General features: G+C 39.8%; 3 protein-coding genes across 3 annotated transcripts in view; 2 read left to right on the plus strand and 1 right to left on the minus strand.

The window, feature by feature from the left end:
* Nucleotides 1-24,594, plus strand: part of LOC133570515 (uncharacterized) — a 905,074-nt gene that overhangs the window by 523,722 nt on the left and 356,758 nt on the right. The gene's annotated exons all lie outside the window — the stretch shown is intronic.
* Nucleotides 1-24,594, minus strand: part of LOC133570532 (uncharacterized) — a 508,763-nt gene that overhangs the window by 79,009 nt on the left and 405,160 nt on the right. The window lies entirely within an intron of this gene.
* On the plus strand, nucleotides 663-8,132 carry LOC133570654 (uncharacterized). The gene is made up of 2 exons (XM_061923342.2): nucleotides 663-1,007; nucleotides 5,811-8,132. Exons 1-2 carry the CDS (start codon nucleotides 821-823, stop codon nucleotides 6,974-6,976), a joined length of 1,353 nt encoding a protein of 450 aa, XP_061779326.2. The 5' UTR covers nucleotides 663-820; the 3' UTR covers nucleotides 6,977-8,132.

A 24,594-nucleotide genomic window follows, 5' to 3' on the forward strand; every position in this document is an offset into this window, starting at 1 on the left:
GAGACTTTTGTGTATGAGAGCAAATGTTTCACACTTTTTAAAAATTATAGAAATTCACGACACGATCGATCAACGCATGCGCGAAGAGGACGTCACTTCCTGGACTTTTTTTAATGACAGATCTCCTGCGACATCACGCTCTGTGATATTTGAATGTTTTGTATAAAAATATATTACCTAAGAGTAAAAGAGAAGAACAATAAGAACACGTGGAAGGGTAAATTTAAAAGAATCAGGCAGTAATATCGCTACAATTTCTACCACTTTCACTCTTGTCATTGCAATGAATGTCGCACGGGGGCGCCACTGAACACCATCATTAAAGGTTTGTTATTTACTTTCCATTTATTTTTTTAAATATTTTATATCACAATAGTTTTTAGAGCAAAGAAAAGCATGATAACAGTGACAGCAGGCAATATCTTATATAGAGATGCCGCATCCACCTCTTCATCAGTGACGTCATTCCCAGCTTCCGGTGTAAACGGAAGACGGCAGAACAGAGCAGTCCTGCCTTGTAACGTCAAGTGTGCTAACTGTCGTGAAAGCACATCGACGGAGAAAGACGCTAATAAGTCAGTCTTATTATTTCTTATCCAGTTTGAAATATTTACGTCCTATAAAATTTATTTTTGATTCTTTATTTAAGGATAAAATGGTCTGGATGCGCTAGAAGCACTTTGCTGCTTCTCCTGCTATCTTTGCTTGTTAGTTAGCTTAGCTCGCTAGTTAGCTTAGCTTGTTAGCTGCTAACAGAAGTTATCAACACATCGCTAAGTAGAGATCAAGTGTGAGAGTAAAGTGTTGTGATTGTGTGAAAATGTCTACATTACACATGTTGAGAGCGTTGGTGGATCAGCGACTAACTGCTGCCGTTGAAGAAATATTTGTAGTGTTAGAAAGAACGATAGCAGAATATGAGGCGGAACTTTCTAGAACAAAGGAGGAGAACAATCAACTACTGGACGCTGTTTTCAAGAAACATCAAGTTGTGTTACACAGAACAGGTTTGTTGACTTCTTACTCTCACATCTTTACTAACTTTATATTTGACTAATAACAAGAAAAAGACATTTGTAATATATCATATAATCACAATGACCAGTGGTGGAACAAGTCAGAGCTGGGCCGGGGGCGGGTCCCATGACGGGGCCCCCTAAACCCAAATATCAAAGCTAATGCTAACATCATTTGACAACATACACATGCCTCTCTGGGTTTACTACCAACAATCTTTAACCAGGTTTTAAAACGTTTGCCAGCCATTTTTGCTATAATTAGCATTTTCCCGACATGTATTTATTTTCTCACTTTCACCACAGCATCACCCGTTCACAGGATGTAGAAAAATGATCAAAGGGGATCTGATTTTTTTTAACTTATTTTGCATATCATTCACAATCCTTATGTAAGACAATAATATGTTTTTATTTTTTATGCATTCTAAGTCGTAAACAAAGGTTAGCAAAATCGTAACTCTCCTAATTTTAACAATGGAGTCAATGGGAGCGCCTCTATTCCGCTCACAAAGCCCCCTAAATAAGAATTAGTTGATCAATATAATATACCCAGAAGGCTATCTCTTTAAAACATGCTGTAAAAATGCATATTCTCTGGAAATATGCCTTATAATAGCCACAAACTGGAGGATACATTTTAAATTAGGATAACATAATAGCTTAAAGTTTTTATGGAATTTTCCAGGGTGTACCCCGCCCACCGCCCCCCTGTGACCCCAAAAGGGACAAGAGGTAGAAAATGGATGGCTGGATGGAAAAAGACACATCATAGAATGCTATTTATATCCTTTAGATGCATGAAAGATAAAGTTGAGTTAATGAAACATGTAGAATAGATTGTGTTCTACACCCTCTGTTATTTAAAAAGGGTACAGTTAGGGCTGAACCATTATGGCAAAAATAATAATCACCATTATTTTGATTGATATTGTAATCACCTTTAATTACACAATTATTCCTTAATTTGAAAACACCAGTATTTATGTTATTACCAAAACTCAACTTTAAATATAGTTTAAAAAAACGGATATGAGTTGGTAACAAATAAACCACAACAAGTAAAAAATTAGTAAAAATACATTTAAATAACAATGGCAATATAAAAAAACAATAACATTTTGTTTTATGTTTTAATTGTTTTTAGTTCCATTTTTTGCCTTTTACACATATTTTTTTACTACTATTTAAGTGTGTGCTTTTTTTGTCAAATAAAAATGTATACAATGTTTGCTAATCAAATGCAGAATCTCTCACTTTTATTGGTGAAATACATCTTTGGACCATTTTGACCATTATAATAAACTCCAGGATTGCTTGAATAACTCAGACCCTAGGCAGGTGTGGGAAGGTGTCAAAGCAATTACAAACTTTAAAAAAACAACTTCTTCCTCAGTGAAAGGCAGCGCCATCTTAGCTGAGGAATTGAATAATTTTTATGTCCGCTTTGACAAGGAAAACAGACTCAGCACTGCCCCCCCTCTCCTCCGACGACACGGCCACAGTCCTCAGCCCGCATGAAGTAAGACTCACCTTGCGTAACATTAACCCAAGGAAAGCAGCTGGACTTGATGGCGTTCTGGGCCGTGTGCTTAAGCACTGCACGGACAAACTGACGGATGTATTTGTTTCCATTTTTAATCTGCCTGTCTTAAAACCGCTACAATAATTCCCATCCCCAAACAGGCCATCATCTCATGCCTAAATGACTACAGACCTGTAGCACTCACCTCCATACCTTACGGCTTTTTAGTGTGGTTTGCTAGCTGCACTAAAGCCAACCAACAGGCCCTCCAGTGAGTGGTTAAAGCGGCAGGGAAAATTACAAGGACGATACTCCCAGAGATGAGTGCCATGTACACAACTCGCTGCCTAAAGCGAGTACACAACATCCCGAAGGACAGATACCACCCAGCACATGGCCTCTTCAACCTGCTACCCTCTGGAAGGAGGTATAGATGGATTCGCGCCAGGACCACCAGAAAGTCTCACAGTCTGTATCCCCAGGCTGTGAGACTGCTAAATGAACAGCCTGCCCCTTTGCTGCCCCGGACCATCTTATTACCTCACTCTTCACCACCTCAATAATTGTGCTCTGGACATTGCATTGCTGCAACATCAACGTAACACCCATCAGACATCTGACTGTTCCCACCCCCACGCTCCTCTATTCGCCATCTTCCTGACAATGCTAAACTGTAAACTATGGTCAACCTGCACTTCAATGCAGTTTCTATGCCGCTGGACAAAGCTCAAACAAAATCTTGTTGACATGTATGACTTAAGTGTTATTATGACAATGACAATAAAGGAATTGATTGATTGATTGATACATTACATTTCTTACAAGTATTATTATCACTGAAGGACAGTAGAACAATGCTAAACATGTTACACACAAAGGACGGGCAAGCTAAGAGCTAAGATAGCCGCTAAATTAGCTTGAAACAAGAATAAATAAGTGCTTAGTAATTTTTCCCATTAAAAATGAATTGGCCGTTTATCAAATTTCTATCATTTCCCTTTTTTCAACCGATTCAAATCATTCCTCTGTCAACATATTCCGCTAATCCTGGACATTCAAACTATCATTTTTCCAAGTTCCAAAAACTTTGAAGAATATCCAGAATTCCCGTTTTTTTCAAACCCTTTTTTCACCCTTTTTTCTGTCGACCACATTTTTCAACCCACTTCAACCGTTCCACCGGCAAATCATTCCTCTGAAAAAACAAAGTTTTTTTCTCTGGAAAAATTCCAGCTTTTCCCAAAATTCCAGGAATTTCACAAAACTATTTCTCAATTGAAATATTTTCACTACTTCAACATTTCTCGACCGATTTGAAAAATTCCAACACCAACCATTCACTCATTCAGAACATTCAAATTTTTTAGCATTTTCAAAAAAATTCCCGCTTTCCCAAAATTCCCAAAAGTACATGAAATTCTCATTGAAAATAATGGGACATTTTTCAAAGTTCAACAACTCCAACATTTTTCATCCGATTCAGACCGTTCCAACTTCAAACTGTTCAGCCTATTCGGTAATCACAGGCTTTCCCTTGACAAATTCCCATAATTCCACGTTTTCCGGGGCGTTTTTCACCATTCAAAATGAATTGACCATTTTTCAAAATTCCACCATTTCCACTTTTTTCAACCGATTCAAACCATTCCACCTTCAACATATTCCACTATTTCTGGAAATGGAAATGACAACATTTTTTAACCCACTTCAACCGTTCCACTGTCAAATCATTCCTCTTAATCAGGACAGAAAACAAAGTTATTTTTTGAACTGGAAAAATTCCCGGTTTTCCCGAAATTCAAGGAATTCCATAATACCATTTCTCAAATAAAAATGTTACGACTTCAACATTTCTCAACCGATTTAAAAAATAAAAAACCAGCACCAACCATTTCACCTTATTCAGAACATTCAAATTTTTTTAGCATTTTCCCCCAAAAATCCCGCTTTCCCTGAAATTCTCAAAAATGTCCATGACATTCCCATTGAAAGAAATAAAATTAACCATTTTTCAAAATTTCCACATTTTTCATCCGATTCAAACCGTTACAACTTCAAAATATTCAGTGTGTTCAGGAATTGTGTGATTCTTTTTCAACACTTAATAAATGAAATTGCCGGATTTTCTTGAATTCCCAATCTTTAGGGACATTTTCCCCATTCAAAATGAATTATCCATTTTTCTAACTTCCACAATTCCCACATTTTTCAAACCATTCCACCTTCAACACATTCAATTCATGCTGGAAATTCAAACAACCATTTTTCCACATTCAACAAATTTCCAGGAATTCCGTTTTTTTCCTAACCTTATTTCCAACCTTCTTTAGTGTGATGACTCCTTTCACATTGTTCAACTCATTTCAACCATTCCACTGTCAAAACATTCCTCTGAGTCAGGACAAAAAAACAAGTTGGTTTAAGAGCTTAAAAAATTCCCGGTTTCCCCGAAATTCAAACTCTTCAACATTCAAACCATTCCAACATTCAAACTATTCTTACATTCATACTACATTCTGTCAGCATTTCAGTTCAACTTCAGCATTGGAGCATTCACACACCATTTTTTTCAGGAATTGCTTCATCTAGTTATTATTATTATTATAATTAAATGTAGCTTACCACATAAATGATGCCTTTTCAGTTATCACTCTAACACAATTTGAGTGTCTAGAAACGCACTAAATTGATCTAATCCATTATTACTATTATTAATAAGGTAAACAAGTTATATTTTGAAGGAGTAGTCAGTAATCGGATTACTGCTTCCCAGTTTAACTATGGCAACACTATCTAAATGAAAGCAAAACAGATGTCATATTTTTTGGCTAACGTGTTGACTGTGCTCATGCTTTTTTAGAGCAGACATGTCTCTAAAGATGAATGTGAAAATGACTGTAATTATTGTCCACCAGCAGGGGGAGCTCATCACTAGTACTACTGTGTAGAGGCTGGCATGTGGTACATTATTTTCTGTGTGTGTATGACTTATTCAGAGGAAGAACAGCACACTTTCACGTATGGCGTCTACCATTAAGGATTGCAGGAATGACTTTTAGGATGTTTTTATATGAATAAGGTGGATTGGACGTTGGCCTTGGAAGGCATTCCTCTGAAGGTCTTCTTCATGTGTCAGCTGGAAGTACCCTGACTGCTGTGAGGGGAAACTGATGAGATTGTGAGATCATATGTTGGTGCAGGACAATGTCTCATGTGACTGAGCAAAACTGGACTTTTCTAAAGAATGTTTGTTTTCTCCTGTCCCGCAGATGTCGTAGAAGAACATCTTCCTCGTGAGCAGGAAGAAGAGCCACAGCCCCACCACATTAAAGAGGAAGAAGATGTACCACATTCCCATCACATTAAAGAGGGAGGGGAGGAGCCACAACCCCCCCATATTACAGAGGAAGACGAGACGCATAGTGTTAAACTGTCCCTTCACATTAAAGGTCAAGCGGCGGACCCACTGGTCTTACACAGCAAAAATGAAGAGGAGGACCCACTGACCCCTCACTTTAAGGAGCAAGAGAACCCGCTGACCCCTCACATTAAAGAGGAAAAGGAGGACCCACTGAACCCCTACTTTAAAGAGGAAGAGGAGGACCAAGAGCCGCTGTACATTAAAGAGGAAGAGGAGGAGCACCGCATCAGTCAGCCGAAATGGTCGGAGGAGTTCCCAGTGACTGGTGTCCCTGTGAAGAGTGAAGATGATGAGGTCAAAGGTGAAAGTGAGGAGAAGAGAGAGGCGGAGCCTCCAAGCAGCAGCTCAACACAACACATGACAACAGAAGCTGATGGAGACCACTGTGGAGGATCACAAGCAGACAAGATCTTAGCTCCACTATCAGATAGTGAGGACACAACGTCACACTCTCCTGACACTGATGATGAACACTCTAAAGATGATGCAACATGTCACACTGACAACACTCACTTCACATGTTCCCACTGTGACAAAACTTTTAAATACCATTGTCGTCTGAAAACACACATGAGAACACACACTGGAGAAAAACCTTTTATCTGTTCACTCTGTTGTAAAGGTTTTGTAGAAAGTCGCTATTTGAAAGTACACATGAGAAGACACACTGGTGAAAAACCTTTTATCTGTTCGCTCTGTGGTAAAGGTTTTGTACAAAGTCACAATTTGAAACTACACATGAGAACACACACTGCTGAAAAACCTTTTATCTGTTCACTCTGTGGTAAAGGTTTTGTACAAAGTCACAATTTGAAAGTACACATGAGAACACACACTGCTGAGAAACCTTTTATCTGTTCACTCTGTGGTAAAGGTTTTGTACAAAGTCAGAATTTGAAAGTACACATGAGAACACACACTGGTGAAAAACCTTTTATCTGTTCACTCTGTGGTAAAGGTTTTGTACAAAGTCAGAATTTGAAAGTACACATGAGAAGACACACTGCTGAGTAGTGATGGGTTGATGAGGCGTCATGAAGCGTTTCGACACATCGCAAAACGGTATTGATACTGTGTCGATACTGTGTCACTAAATACTGACATCTGCTGGACATTAAAAATCCCTACAGGCAACCTATGGACCGACTCAACTGACACTGATTGTATGACCTAGTATATACAATAATATAAACCAAGTCATTGTATTTCATTTAGGATTATTTCATATCTTCATTTAAATAAAAATATCTTTTTATCTTTTTAAATACAGTCAATAAATAATGTGAACATGTATCATAACATGGAAATCTAAGAGAACGTGTTGTGAATGCGGATGCTTGTGGACTGGGAATTTTTATTTTATTTTTTTACACATTTTTATTAAAAAAAACAGTTTTTCCAACGTATTAAATTTTAGACGATTTCTCTTAGTTATTATTTCTCCGGCTGTAGAAAAGAGCCGCTCACAGGGCACAGAGGAGGCGGGAGTGCGACACAGTTCGCGTATCGGTCACGTGACCAAAACAGCTCATGATCGGTCACGTGACTTTCTAAAAGCGGTACGCGCACCGACACAGGGTTTTGCTCTATGAGCTCGACGCATGCGCCGATGCATCGGTGTTGCCGGACCCATCACTACTGGTGAGAAACCTTTCACATGTTCAATCTGCAACAGAAGCTTTTGTGACCAATCAAATCTTGTAGCACACATGAGAAGACACCCAGGAGAGAAAGTGTGTAGTTGCAGTGTGTGTGGTGAAAGATTGTCTTCTAAGTACCAGTGTAAGAAACACAAGTGTGCTGGTGAGAACAGCAGCAGCAAATGAAACTGCAGGATTTGAAATAAACTGTCAAGACTTTAATGTTGACTTTCTAACAACATCAGCACATATAACATGTGTGACATCATTGTTGTTTGTGTAACTATCTCTTTAATATACTTCTACATTTATAGATTAGATATTGTATATTAGTGCTTTTTTCAGTCAAGTACATGCATTAATATGCAATCAAAGTTTGGAGTGTCAGGCAAAAGCCAATATTGTACATCATCCCACAGAGATTAACTTTGCATACATTCATAAAATAAACTGTTTATTTTGTTTCCCTATCACAGAACGAACAAGTGTTGTCTTCAATTACAAAACAAAATCCTAAAAAATATTTTAAGTGGTCAATTCTGTCTTTTTTGGAAGAATGGAAACTTTCAAGATGTATTTTTTTGTTCCAGAGAAAATACAGTAAAGAATAAACAGTACGGTAAATAATGAAAAAGATGATATACTGTAATTAGAATATTTTGAACAAAAGCCTTTATAATTTTTTTTTCCCAGCTCGTACTTAATAATGAAATCTTCAAATAATAAAATACTTTTATCACTCAATAAGTGCATCAGTTTCTCATTTTAATATAACAACAATTCCACAGTGAAGTATTGTGTGTGATGAAGTTGTGTTTGTAAATGAGTTTCCAGTACAACACTTGATGGTAGGGATGGGTGGCGGCCTCCTGGCCGTAGTTCCTGGTTGTCGGCCACATGGACTGGGGGGCCTGGGGCCGTGCTCTGGCTCCCACGCACACTGGGAGTCGAATATATTGTTCATACAAATTCACATATACTCACATACATACATACACACATACATACATTGGTACCTACGCTCCCACATACATACACAAATACAGTACATATTTACATACTTAAAGTTCGTACATCCACACGCACATTCAATATACAAACATACACATACTGTACATATACATTCACTGTACAAACACATATACACATTCTGTACATATATATTCACTGTACAAACACATATACACATTCTGTACATATACATTCACTGTACAAACACATATACACATTCTGTACATATATATTCACTGTACAAACATACATATACATTCTGTACATATACATTCATTGTACAAACACATATACACATTCTGTACATATACAAGTACATATGCATACGTACACTCATGCACATAATCACGTTTCATCAAACATATATTAACGTTGTTGCCCTAGGGTAAACTGGGTATAACACATGGCACACTGACAAAGCTTAACCTATTGTTACTATAACAATCTACAAGGTTAATATAGGTTGCTTCTCTTACTCCCTGTCCATTTTTCTGCATTCTTTTGAATATTTCAAGTTATCATTATGTATATGTATTGTTGCATTTGAACAACTGTATTGTTGATAATAAAGGAAAAGTATTGGTATTGTTCATTATCAATTGCGCTATTTCTATTGGTATTTGTATTGCTCCATTTGTAGTGTAATAATGTTCATTGTCATTTCTGTATTATTTTTTATTTTTGCTAACTGCTTATTTGCTATTACTTTTACCATCATATTTGTACATGTCGTATTTGCTGATGTTGCTCTATTGTTGTTGTTGTTGTTGTTGTTGTTGTTGTGTTTGCTGTTGTTGTTTTTGTCTCTCTGTCTAATCCCCCTCTTGTCCCCACAATTTCCCCCTCTGTCTTCCTTTTTTTTCTCTTTCTATCCCCTCCTGCTCCGGCCCGGCTGCAGCAAATGATAATATAAATACATTTAATAAAGTCAAATACAAATAAGGCAACAAGAGAAGTATCCCACACTTCTCTTTTGTAAAGTAAATCTGAACAGCCGATATGGGCATCTACATCTACTATATGACTTACTTGAGAAGCTGGACAGGACAAAAAAAAAGAAAAAATATTTTTAAAGGGGAACATTATCACCAGACCTATGTAAGCGTCAATATATACCTTGATGTTGCAGAAAAAAGACCATATATTTTTTTAACCGATTTCCAAACTCTAAATGGGTGAATTTTGGCAAATTAAACGCCTTTCTAATATTCGCTCTCGGAGCGACGTCACATCGGGAAGCAATCCGCCATTTTCTCAAACACCGAGTCAAATCAGCTATGTTATTTTCCGTTTTTTCGACTGTTTTCCGTACTTTGGAGACATCATGCCTCGTCGGTGTGTTGTCGGAGGGTGTAACAACACGAACAGGGACGGATTCAAGTTGCACCAGTGGCCCAAAGATGCCAAAGTGGCAAGAAATTGGACGTTTGTTCCGCACACTTTACCGACGAAAGCTATGCTACGACAGAGATGGCAAGAATGTGTGGATATCCTGCGACACTCAAAGCAGATGCATTTCCAACCATAAAGTCAAAGAAATCTGCCGCCAGACCCCCATTGAATCTGCCGGAGTGTGTGAGCAATTCAGGGACAAAGGACCTCGCTAGCACGGCAAGCAATGGCGGCAGTTTGTTCCCGCAGACGAGCGAGCTAAACCCCCTGGATGTCTTGGCTCACATTTTTTTTTCAAGTTTTCAAGTTTCAAGTTTATTCACAATACCATATAACAATTACAATAGTAGTGAAATATCATCATTTAAAGATGTTGGTACGTGAAAGGGTCCCCCAAATAAGCTAGAAGAAGCTTTTGACAGGGGTCCAGAGGACAGTATATACATGTAATGATGAAACATGGTAGCAAGCACAACAACAACAAAAAACAAAAAAAAACAACGCTATATGATTAACACAAGATAATAGTACTAAAGCAAGCATACACATACATACATACATACATTCATTCAACCATGCAAAACCCAACAGTAGTCTACCCCACATGAGGCATTAAATATAGGTGGTTAATAGGTAAGTTTTCAGTTTCTTTTTGAAGTTGGAGAATGGATACAGCATCTTGAGGCTCTCATTAAGCCGGTTCCAAATCTTTGGTCCCCTGCATACAACACTTGGAGCGGTACAATCCAGTAAACCATGTTTCCCTGATATCAAATCTAAGTTACGAGTGTTGTGGGCATGCTGGGGATGGTAGATAGGAACCAAGCTACAGAGCCTTAAATTCAGCCTGTAAATGACTTGATAGGTTAAACAAGCATTTTGATGAATATTGAACTCTGTCAGTCTTAAGAGATGATAATTATGGAATAGATGTGGAGTGGGGGCATTAAACTTGGACCATGACAGGGCCGTATGATTTTCTTTTGCATGGATTCTAATTTGTGAAGGTAGGTAGGGAAGGTGTTACACCAGATGACATTACAGTAGTTTAGATGTGGTTCAAATAGAGTTTTATATAGTGTGAGTAGAGCATAAAGAGGAAGATAACGACGAAGGTGAAAGAACAGGCCAACATATTTGGATAATTTGTTTAACAGATGGCTAATGTGACATTTGAAATTGAGGTATTCATCAATGATGACCCCCAGGAATTTTGTGGAGTTCACTCTCTGTATTTCCTGCCCATTGATGTTGATATGGCAGTGCTCAGTATTTGTCCGCTTTTTATTAGAACGAAATAAAATAACATTTGTTTTATTTACATTAAGTGAGAGCTTATTGCATTTGAACCAGGAATCCACTTTCACAAGCTCTGAATTGACAGTTACTTGTAGATGGTGTAGGCTCCTGTGTGAGGTAAACACATTTGTATCGTCAGCAAAAATTATTTTATGAAAAGTTTCGGAGGAGTTTGCAAAATCATTTATGTATACGATAAAAAGGAGAGGCCCCAAGATGGATCCCTGGGGAACCCCATAACTGATGGTCATACAGGGTGAATTGTGATCATTGACGCATACACATTGCTGCCTTCCGTATAGGTAAGAGCGGAACCAATCGAGAGGTACCCCTCTGACACCATAGTGATATAGCTTATACAATAAGATCTCAAAGTCTATTGTGTCAAAGGCCTTGGATAGATCCAAAAAAAATGCCAAATTTTCCTTCTTCAATACAGTCATTGACCTTTTCCAAGAGGTGGAGTATAGCCGTACAGGTGGTGCTTTTTTTACGAAAACCATATTGGGAGGGGACAAGGTTATTTAGTTTTTCCAGAAAGCCTTTCAGTCGGTTATAGACCACTTTCTCAAATATTTTTGAAAATGTTGGTAAAATTGAAATTGGCCTGTAATTGTTCATATTATGTTTATCACCTGATTTAAAAATTGGGATTACTTTTGCCACTTTGGACATTTTGGGTATAATGCCAGCACTAAGTGACAGGTTTATACAGTGACAGAGAGGATTTATGATCACATTTGCTATGGCTTTCAAGATTTTGCTACATATCCCGTCCACTCCAGCTGTATGTGATGACTTTAGGTCCATCATGATTGTATAAAGCTCATTGATGTCGGTTGGCTGCATGAAAAAGGAGCTAGGGTAGCTGCCTGATAAAAATTCTTTAAAGGAATACCCTGGAGGTTGACCTATTTTACTGGATAGGTTTTCCCCAATAGAAGCAAAAAAGGTATTAAAACTATTGGCAAGATCAGCCCTATTTGACCCTGTATCCGGAACAACAGGGGCCTTATGTCCCTTGTTGAGAACAGTATTCAACGCATTCCATGTTCTCCTACAATCCCCCTGCGATGCTTGTAATAGTTCAGAATAATAGTTGTGCTTACTTTTCCTGATAATATGAGTTAATTTATTTCTATAATTTGTGTATTTTTCTTTGTTGACAGTAGTAGGGTTCGAAATATAACATTTGTAGAGTTTATTCTTTTGTCTGATGGACTTTAAGATCCCCCTTGTAATCCAGGGATTTTTTTCTGAGGTATGATTTTTGATAGTTTTTTCAGGGATAGTTTCCTGAATAGCATCCTGAATCATTTTGATCAGATGTTCATATGCAGCACCAGGACAGGTGCAATTAAACACAGAGTCCCATTTCCTGACAAGCAGATTATTATTTAGGTGTAGTAGAGTTGTATTGTTGAGTATTTTGGTTTTACCTTTAGGAGGTGGGAAGGAGGGAGTTTTGCCAGAGTCAAAGAATAGTATAATGGGAAAGTGGTCTGTGATATCGGATTGCACCACCCCTGTCACGAGCTTTGTATTACGGATGTTAGTAATAATGTTATCGATTATTGTTTTTGAGGCATCTGTGACTCGAGTGAACCTATTGATGGTGGGGAAGAAGGAAGAAGAATGTAACGTGTTGATAAAGTTCAGTTTTGCTCCATCGTCCTTGGAAATATCAATATTAAAGTCACCAAGAAGGATGCAGTTTTTGTTTAGTTTATTTAGACTGAGTAATAGTTCATCCAATTTGGAAATAAAAGTGTCAAGAGGTGAGTCAGGAGGACGATAGAGTACTCCAACAATTACCTTTTTTCCTTTGTTGTTGATCTCCATGAACAAGGATTCACAGAGATCATCTTCTAGGGTGATGTTACATACTTTGGCATGAAGATTGTTCTGGACATAGAGGCACACACCACCACCTCTTCCACTGGGTCTATTTTTTACATGTAAATTGTATCCATCCAGTCCAAACAGATCAATATATGAGGAATCAGAAAGCCACGATTCACTACAGGCAATAAAGTTAAACATACAGCTCATATTGGAAAGTAGAGAGGCTAAATCAGTGTGATGTTTATTCAGGCTTCTAATATTCAAATGTAAAAATGAGTAATTATAAAGATCATATAAGGACTTTAATTGCTCAGGGTCATAGACATTGCAGTTTATATTATTCTCAATACCAATGCAGTGCTGTAAATCTCCAACTGTGTCAAGGTCTTCAAAACCCATAAAATAATATATGAAAGTAGTCAGGTTTGCCTGCTGGGATGGCATTCAAATAGTAAATACTCATACATGGACACTCCCATTCACACACACTCGTACCATGCATACTGGAAAAAGCTGCTTCCATTATGAATATGACATGACATGCCGAGAAAATAAACATTCACGCACCTCCCCCAACCCGCCAACAACCCACCAAATGTCACGCGTAGTCACCCCGATGGGCATATGAGTCCCACGAAAACGTAAAATTTCTTACCAAAAAGGAGAGGTCCCAACTAACAGTCAGGTTTTGGACCAGTTCCGAGGCACATCAGCGCCACCCCGCGGGGTAAAAAGAAATTACGGCCAATACGAGACCAAAACAATAACAAGAATGTCACGTGTGTATTAGAGCCAGGTGTAGCCTGCGCTAATTTTACTTCAGAGAAAACCAAAACATCAACAAACGCTGTGAACAATATGAGGAACATCAACGCGTGGGATTGTACATATTGACTTTAAAGCGCAACGTGAAGGCGTGGGCTGGTAGATCAGTTAGGAGAGATGTATGTTAATGTTAATGTTACTCTGCTCTGAGAAAGTTATGGTGTGTTCGCTGGCTAGCTAACGTTAGCCTTACCGTGTAGCAAGTCACGTTAGCCGTTTGCCGCCTCAGTAGCTGGCTCAACACCCAAGTTGCAGCTCGCAGCCCGGGTCGCGATGAATGCCTTAGCCTCATCGACCGAGAAGAGGGATCTCCTGCCTGTCTCCACCATCATGGAAAGTTTGGCTGGGTAGCGCAGGGCAGGTCTGAGACCTAACTTGAAGAGCTTCGACATGACATCGCTGTATTCCTTTCGCTGATCGACAACTTCGGATGGATAATCCTCAAAGACCAAGATAGAGTGACCACGGAACTTCAGCTTTCCTCTCTTGGACCGGGCTTCCCGGATAATCGCGTCCTTTTCCTGGAACCTGAGGAGCTTGATTGATGATCTCAGTCGCTGGCTTGCTGGAGGTTTGGGGGCGAGGGACCTGTGGGCGCGCTCGCATTCGGGTGGGGAGTCCAGGATGTCGCTGAAGACTTCCACCAGCATGTTGGAGAAGAAAGCAGTAGGTTGTGGACCCTCAATGGATTCAGGTAAGCCAATTATTCTGATATTATTGCGGCGGCTGCGGGACTCAAGGTCTAAAACTTTGACTGCCAGTTTGGTATTTTTGCCTGCTAGTGCTGTAATGGACGTTTCCAGAGTTCGCACGCGGCTCTCCATGTCATTAGCCGTAATCTCAAGATTTAGAAGTTTGGCAGAATTTGCAGATACTGTGGCTTGTACTTCGTCCAGTTTGCTCTCTATAGCTGCGAGCGAAGTTTTGAAATCTTTGGATAGAGATTCCCGATGGGACTCGAGCAAAGTGGTCAAAGACGCCATAGACAGTTCGGGTTCCGCATCAGTCTGATTTCCTCTGGTTTTTGGCATTTTTAGAGGAATCAGAAAATAAACATGTGCAAACAGCAAACTTATTGGTTTAATGTGTTGTTAGGAGAGAGCTAGTATCGGCGGATTTAAAGTTAATTAGGCATGAAGGAGCAGACGCGACACACTCAGCCTGCTACCATGTGGCCGCCATCTTGTTCGGTGTTCTGTCGACAACCATTGACCATTGATGGCTTCTGCCATCCTAGTCACTGCCGTTGTGTCCTTGGGCAAGACACTTTACCCACCTAAATTTAACTTAGATATTGGGTTTCACAATGTTAAGCGCTTTGAGTCACTTGAGAAAAAGCGCAATATAAATGTAATTCACTTCACTTCACGAATGTTGTAATGATTAATACAAATGTACACATTGAAATGTGCAAAGGCAGTAAAATATGATCAAACAAGGCACCAGCTAATGAAGAACTTCCCAGTGTATCCCCTCTTTATCAAAAAGGAAAAACCCGGTAGCTGATTGTACAACTTCTGGCGCTGACTCGTGTCCCATATCTAACCATAGGATGAACAAATATACTACAGTACTTAATGGCAATAAACAGTCAGCTTCTACAGCAGGAGTGTACAGTGTGTTTACTTTGTCATTGGCCCTAGGCACATTACAAAAACAAAAAAACAGTAGCAAAAATTGGGAAATTAACAAGAAACACAATGAGAAAAAAAATTAAATGTTGACATCAGCCAATAATAAAACCACAAAGCGTTATCTTTAAAAAACAAACAAAAAATGAATTCAAATGTTTAATATATATATATATATATATATATATATATATATATATATATATATATATATATATATGTATACATAATAAATACATATATTTATATACATGTATGTATATATAACATACATATGTAAATAAATATTTATTCAATATATTTTTTTTTTAATATATTAAATATTTATATATTCTACATATATTAATATATACTATATATAAATATATATATTCATCTATATGTAATTATACATACATATATTCCATCCATCCATCCATTTTCTACCGCTTATTCCCTTGGGGGTCGCGGGGGGCGCTGGATTCATTCATATATATATATATATATATATATATATATATATATATATATATATATATATATATATATAAAATCAGTGACGTGCGGTGAGGTTCATGACTGGTGAGGCACTGACTTCATCACAGTCAGATTTACAAACATATGAACCCTAAAAAGTATCTTATTCACCATTTGATTGGAAGCAGTTAACGGGTTATGTTTAAAAGCTCATACCAGCATTCTTCCCTGCTTGGCACTGAGCATCTAGGGTTGGAATTGGGGGTTAAATCACCAAAAATGATTCCCTGGCGCGGCGCCGCTGCTGCCCACTGCTCCCCTCACCTCCCAGGGGGTGAACAAGGGGATGGGTCAAATGCAGAGGACAAATTTCACCACACCTAGTGTGTGTGTGACAATCATTGGTACTTTAACTTAACTTTAACTTTACACATACATACTATAGCACACAAAAAAGCACATTTAATTAAAAAAAACGTTATTATGGTCTTACCTTTACTTATAAATGAAGTCCATGCGCAGTTCCTTTTGAACAAAAGCATCAAGAATTTGTGTATAGAAGTCTTCCTTATCTTTCTTCAGTTTTAAAAGTCTCTCTTTCTCGATGGAGATCTTCCTTTAAGAATTACCTCCTGCTTCCATTGAAAGTCTAGTTTAGAAAACTGTTTTATTTTAGATATGTAATCCTCCATGTTAATAGTCCAGGCGAGAGGAAAAATAAATGATCGCTGCTAACTGTTGCTGCTTGTTGTCACTTCTTCTGCCGCCCGAGTAGTCACAAGAATGATCTCTGGGATCACTAGCGCCCTCTACCACCAGGAGGCGGGATTACTGCGAGCCTCACACAGTGCGTCTTTTGCAGCAGTTTTATGATTGCTCAGCACAAGAAATACGTTACACACATACAGTTGTTGACAAAATACACTGTACATTATATACCTCAGCTAACTAAACTATGGAAATGTATAATATAGTTCATATAGCAATACGGTCTCACTGCACAGCAGGCCAGCAGTTAGCCGAGTCATTGCGCAATCCATGGTGAGGCTCAACTGGCTGCTGATCACCGCAAGTCTCTTCTCAGTATGTGAATGGCAAATGTGAAAATTCAACGATTTTGAATAAAAATAATCTAAAACTGGTGAAGTTAAATGGAAAATGACTTTATAGTATAATAACTGGATACATACAACAATTTAATTATTATTTTTTCTTTTGACATTTTTTTTCTTTCCATGATGGCACGTGAGGCCCCGCCTCACCTGCCTCCCCTGACTGCACGTCACTGGTGCGTACAAATGTTTTAAATTACACAGCAAAAGTGTGTAAAATATTTAGATGTGATGGGTGTTGATAAGTGAGTTAAATGAAGTGATGACATCACTCTGAGGGTGGTGCTGATGAATGCACACACAGCTGGCTGAGTTCACCTTTACTCCATCTAGGGATCTATTTCCTCTTTTCCTTGTCCGTCAACGCGCGCATTTCCTTGACGTAGAACAAGTTGCTTGAAAAAAAGGTAAGAAGTAAAAGTATTTCATTGATTGGAAAGAGGAAGGAGGTGACGTAATAAGCCAAGCCTAAACTCAACAATCACTCATTGTACTTAAAACTTGTACAGCTTCTTAAAGTCATATGTTATCGTCTACTGGGGTGTACAATGATTCATTAGTCATTAAAGCAAAATGTTCATCTGCTTACTAAGTTAGCTAGCTAACTAGCAGGGTGATTAATTAGTATGCTAGCTAGCTAAGATGCAACATGCTAAACATGCTGAAAAGCCAACAAGTAGTAAACTACAGTCCTTTTAAGAGCTCATGTATAAATGTATAATGTATAGCTCTTGTGTATTTCAATGTCATGTATGAGCCAAATAATAAGTGAAATAACATTTCATCTAAAAAAGAGTATTTTGGACTGTCACGACCTTGTTGTATTGTTAGTTGGGAGGTTAGGGGGTAACCTGACTCTGTAGTTGGGAGATTAGGGGGTAACCTGACTCTGTAGTTGGGAGGTTAGGGGGTAACCTGACTCTGTAGTTGGGAGGTTAGGTGGTAACCTGACTCTGTAGTTGGGAGGTTAGGGGGTAACCTGACTCTGTAGTTGGGAGGTTAGGTGGTAACCTGACTCTGTAGTTGGGAGATTAGGGGGTAACCTGACTCTGTAGTTGGGAGGTTAGGGGGTAACCTGACTCTGTAGTTGGGAGGTTAGGGGGTAACCTGACTCTGTAGTTGGGAGGTTAGGGGGTAACCTGACTCTGTAGTTGGGAGGTTAGGGGGTAACCTGACTCTGTAGTTGGGAGGTTAGGGGGTAACCTGACTCTGTAGTTGGGAGGTTAGGGGGTAACCTGACTCTGTAGTTGGGAGGTTAGGTGGTAACCTGACTCTGTAGTTGGGAGATTAGGGGGTAACCTGACTCTGTAGTTGGGAGGTTAGGGGGTAACCTGACTCTGTAGTTGGGAGGTTAGGGGGTAACCTGACTCTGTAGTTGGGAGGTTAGGGGGTAACTTGACTCTGTAGTTGGGAGGTTAGGGGGTAACCTGACTCTGTAGTTGGGAGGTTAGGGGGTAACTTGACTCTGTAGTTGGGAGGTTAGCGGGTAACCTGACTCTGTAGTTGGGAGGTTAGGGGGTAACCTGACTCTGTAGTTGGGAGGTTAGGGGGTAACCTGACTCTGTAGTTGGGAGGTTAGAGAGTAACCTGACTCTGTAGTTGGGAGGTTAGGGGGTAACCTGACTCTGTAGTTGGGAGGTTAGGGGGTAACTTGACTCTATAGTTGGGAGGTTAGGGGGTAACCTGACTCTGTAGTTGGGAGGTTAGGGGGTAACCTGACTCTGTAGTTGGGAGGTTAGGGGGTAACCTGACTCTGTAGTTGGGAGGTTAGAGAGTAACCTGACTCTGTAGTTGGGAGGTTAGGGGGTAACCTGACTCTGTAGTTGGGAGGTTAGGGGGTAACCTGACTCTGTAGTTGGGAGTTTAGAGAGTAACCTGACTCTGTAGTTGGGAGGGTAGGGGGCAACCTGACTCTGTAGTTGGCTGAGCTCCACACAAGGATGTGCGATTTCTCAATAGGAGATGTATTGCAGAAGGCAGGGCCTTGTAAAAACAATCCTTGCATGTGATTGGATAAAGCACTTATGTTGAATGAGGTGCTACTTCAAGCACTCACATGGAAATCAAGCCGTGACGCTGATGAGAGCCACGCTGGCAAATACAAAACAGAACAGGGTAACGACACAGCAAAAAGTTGGTCATGATCCGTGGCCCGGATCATGTTTTGTTATGTTTTGTTAGTTTTGAACTCCCACAGTTCCTGTTTGTGCACCACTGGGTTTGTTTTAGTTTCCATGGGGATTAATTGGGTTTACCTGCCTCTGGTTAGTGGTCGGCACGCTCAGCTGCTGTTAACCACTAATCAGAGAGCTATTTATTCACCTTGCTTGCCACGCTCAGTCTGGCTTCATTGTTTGCTTCTTGCCACAGTTACGTGAGTATTCCTTATCTCTAGTCTATGCCAAGTGTTAGCTTTAGCGTCCAGAGCGATCGGCAAGTTTTTTCCTCTGGCTTGTTTTCCGTTTTTGGTACTTGTTTGATTTGGACAAATAAATCATGTTCCTACCTGCACGTCCTGTTCGGAGTGGTCCGTCTGCATCCCGGGGGAACGAACCCCGCAGTAAGATGCGACCCAATCGTGACAAAGTTCTCTGTTCATCTTTCAAAGAATGAATATTGGATAGATGTGACAAAACAGCTGCAATAGCAGAATCCATGGTAGCACACGACTCCTTGCTGCATGCCACCATTGTTTCAATCGTCGGCGCTACGTCACATCTGTGAAATCCCGCCCGGCGAACCTGATTGGTTCATTATTTGTTGCTATCTTGAAGGAGTTTGTATTGCCCTGGAGCCCAGATCCTTGTGTGGAGCTCAGCCAACTACAAGGATCTGGCCAGAGTCAGGTTAGTTGGGGGGTTGCATGAATTCAAATAAAATGTATAGCACAATGTTTTCATAATTGTTTTCCCTACAAATGGTCTACTTTAGTTTTGCCACAGTGCTGGGCTTAGGGAAATATAACCTTTTCAGAATTGTACTTTTTCTCCAAGGTGTGGTTTCATGAGGCCATTATGTTGGTGAAGGTGAAACATGAGAAAAGCAAGAAGTACATCAGATCACAGCCAGCTTTCACCTTTTTGGAATTCATCAATGAAGGTGAGTAATCATCTATTGGAACAACAATTTTAGCTGCCTTTGCAAAAGAACACAAAGACAAGAAATGATCATGAACTATTTAACTAACATTTTTCTGTGTAGTTAATTGAAATGTTAGTCATGTGATGTTCACTAATGATTGTGATTATTTGACTTGTGGCAGTACAGCTTTCTTTTGTTCGATGTCAAATAAACATACAAGGGAGTCACTGAAAATATGGATCATGTTATTTTAAAGGACCAACATATGTTATCCTCCTTAGAATGAAGGTGTTGTAACACTTGGCAAGAGAAAGAATTGTAAAAATCCAAATACATTTTATTCATTGCCTATTTAGGCAACTTTGGGGATTAAACCTACTCCCCCCAAATGAATGAGGAAAACCTCTCCAAACATAAGAACTGTATTTGTAATTCAGGTGACCTTTAAAAGGTAAGCACCATGTTATTCCAAAGGTAAAAATTAAAATCCATTAAAGACAAAATAAATGATTCTCGCCTTGTAAAACAACTTCAAATCAATATCATAATCAAGTTCCAGTGGTTATCTTTAGTTGTCAGGAAGTCAACCACTGAAATTGTTCTTTTTGTGTTCATCTTCTTGTTGTCCTAAACAAGTTTGGACTTCCTGGTGGCACTAAAGTTGACATTTTTGATGAAAGTGACACAGCAGTGGAGGAATACGTCCTTCTTGAAGTGCTGGAGGCCAATCCACTTTTATGCCTGGAAGTGCACAACAACATTTCACATGATGCTAGCTTTGATCATGACAGTCTTTTGAAAGTCATACACTACAGTGTTTTTTTAAATGTCCCTTGCCCGGATGTGGGATCAGGTCCGAGGAGGTCATTGTGGTTTGAGAAGCCCTTTGAGGCATTTGTGATTGAAGGTGTGTAAAAATACAGTATGATAGTAGGAAAGGTGGGGTCGTATAGTTCACTTCACAATTGCTCCATGTTTTGACAATTGTAGGCTGCTATTTATTAAGCACAATTCACACTCAAGGTCATTCAAATTGCTTTGCAGAAAATGACAAGACAAACTATTCATAAAAACAAAGGAATGATCATAAATATCATAATGAATGTACATCATGAAATGATAAATCATTATTAATCACAAACATTGTGGTGTAATCATCCATGCCTTTTGTCTCCAACAGGTTAGACTACTGTCTTGGTCTTCTCACTGGGCTCTCTAAACCAGCTGTAAAGCAGCTGCAGTACATCCACAATGCTGCTGCTTGAATCCTGACTAGAAGCAGGAAATACGACCATATTAGTCATAAAAATGGACTTAAAGGCCTACTGAAAGCCACTACTACCGACCACGCAGTCTGATAGTTTATATATCAATGATGAAATCTTAACATTGCAACACATGCAAATACGGCCGGGTTAACTTATAAAGTGCAATTTTAAATTTCCCGGGAAACTTCCGGCTGAAAACGTCTCGGTATGATAACGTTTGCGTGTGACGTCATGGGTTGAAGCAGACATTTTGGAATAGCACAGTGGCCAGCTTAAAGGGGAACATTATCACAATTTCAGAAGGGTTAAAACCATTAAAAATCAGTTCCCAGTGGCTTATTTTATTTTTCGAAGTTTTTTTCAAAATTTTACCCATCACGCAATATCCCTAAAAAAAAGCTTCAAAGTGCCTGATTTTAACCATCGTTATATACACCCGTCCATTTTCCTGTGACGTCACATAGTGATGCCAACACAAACATGGCACGTAGAACAGCAAGCTATAGCGACATTAGCTCGGATTCAGATTCGGATTTCAGCGGTTTAAGCGATTCAACAGATTACGCATGTATTGAAACGGATGGTTGTAGTGTGGAGGCAGGTAGCGAAAACCAAATTGAAGAAGAAACTGAAGCTATTGAGCCATATCGGTTTGAACCGCATGCAAGCGAAACCGACGAAAACGACACGACAGCCAGCGACACGGGAGAAAGCGAGGACGAATTTGGCGATCGCCTTCTAACCAACGATTGGTATGTGTTTGTTTGGCATTAAAGGAAACTAACAACTATGAACTAGGTTTACAGCATATGAAATACATTTGGCAACAACATGCACTTTGAGAGTGCAGACAGCCCAATTTTCATCAATTAATATATTCTGTAGACATACCCTCTGTCCAGTTTTGAAGTTGATGTCAGCAGGCCAGGGAAGCTAAGGTCGATATTCTTCTCTTGATCATCTTCGGTGGCATAAGGGACGGTGTGAGCCAAGACATCCAGGGGGTTTAGCTCGCTCGTCTGCAGGAACAAACTGCCGCCATTGCTTGCCGTGCTACCAAGGTCCTTTGTCCCTGAATTGCTCACACACTCCGGCAGATTCAATGGTGGTCTGGCAGCAGATTTCTTTGACTTTATGGTTGGAAATGCATCTGCTTTGAGTGTCGCAGGATATCCACACATTCTTGCCATCTCTGTCGTAGCATAGCTTTCGTCGGTAAAGTGTGCGGAAAAAACGTCCAATTTCTTGCCACTTTGGCATCTTTGGGCCACTGATGCAACTTGAATCCGTCCCTGTTGGTGTTGTTACACCCTCCGACAACACACCGACGAGGCATGATGTCTCCAAGGTACGGAAAACAGTCGAAAAAACGGAAAATAACAGAGCTGATTTGACTCTGTGTTTGAGAAAATGGCGGATTGCTTCACGATGTGACGTCACGTTGTGACGGCATCGCTCCGAGAGCGAATATTAGAAAGGCGTTTAATTCGCCAAAATTCACCCATTTAGAGATCGGAAATCGGTTAAAAAAAAAAAGGTGTTTTTTCTGCAACATCAAGGTATATATTGACGCTTACATAGGTCTGGTGATAATGTTCCCCTTTAAGTAGTCTGTTTTCACCACATAATTCCACAGTATTCTGGACATCTGTGTTGGTGAATCTTTTGCAATTTGTTCAATTAACAATGGAGACTGCAAAGAAGAAAGCTGTAGGTGGGATCGTGTATTAGCGGCGGCTGCAGCAACACAACCAGGAGGACTTTGACTTGGATAGCAGACGCGCTACCGTGACTACAGCTTTGGCTTCCAAACATTTGATCGCTTGCCCGTACGTGCGTGTCGCTATGTGCATGTCACGTACGTAACTTTGGGGAAATATATGTTTCTTGCCGACTCTGATGGCGGCCGGGGTGTCGTCGAAAGCTACAACGCCGTCCGCCGCTGTCCTCACCTGTCTGGGTTGACTTCCTCCGTCTCCGGGCCGCCGACCGCATCGATGATCGGGTGAAGTCCTTCGTCGCGCCGTCGATCGCTGGAACGCAGGTGAGCACGGGTGTTGATGAGCAGATGAGGGTTGGCGTAGGTGGAGAGCTAATGTTTTTATCATAGCTCTGTCGAGGTCCCGTAGCTAAGTTAGCTTCAATGGCGTCGTTAGCAACAGCATTGCTAGGCTTCGTCAGGCTGGACAGCATTAACCGTGTGGTTACAGGTCCAGAGTTTGGTAGTATTGTTGATCTTCTGTCTATCCTTCCAGTCAAGGGCTTATTTATTTTGTTTCTATCTGCATTTAAGCACAATGCTATCACGCTAGCTCCGTAGCTAAAGTGCTTCACCGATGTATTGTCGTGGAGATAAAAGTCACTGTGAATGTCCATTTCGCGTTCTCGACTCTCATTTTCAAGAGGATATAGTATCCCAGGTGGTTTAAAATACAAATCCGTGATCCACAATAGAAAAAGGAGAGAGTGTGGAATCCAATGAGCCCTTGTACCTAAGTTACGGTCAGAGCGAAAAAAGATACGTCCTGCACTGCACTCTAGTCCTTCACTCTCACTTTCCTCATCCACAAATCTTTCATCCTGGCTCAAATTAATGGGGTAATCGTCGCTTTCTCGGTCCCAATCGCTCTCGTTGCTGGTGTAAACAATGTGCAGATGTGAGGAGACTTTCAACCTGTGACGTCACGCTACTTCTGGTACAGGCAAGGCTTCTTTTTTTTAATCAGCGACCAAAACTTTATCGTCAATGTTCTCTACTAAATCCTTTCAGCAAAAATATGGCAATATCGCGAAATGATCAAGTATGACACATAGAATGGATCTGCTATCCCCGTTTAAATAAGAACATTTCATTTCAGTAGGCCTTTAAGTGTTTTTAAATCCCTGCAGCTTCCATGACTGTTACACACTTGTGTCTACTGACCTGCTTCTTAAACCTGAACATCTTATCACACACAGTGCAACTAAACGGTTTCTCTCCAGTGTGTGTTCTCATGTGTGATATCATGCCATCCTTATTGTTGAATCTTTTAGCACAAGCTGAGCAAGCAAAAGGTTTCTCTCCAGTGTGTG

Source organism: Nerophis lumbriciformis, linkage group LG28 (assembly GCF_033978685.3).
Source record: "Nerophis lumbriciformis linkage group LG28, RoL_Nlum_v2.1, whole genome shotgun sequence".
NCBI classification, from domain to species: Eukaryota; Metazoa; Chordata; class Actinopteri; order Syngnathiformes; family Syngnathidae; genus Nerophis; species Nerophis lumbriciformis.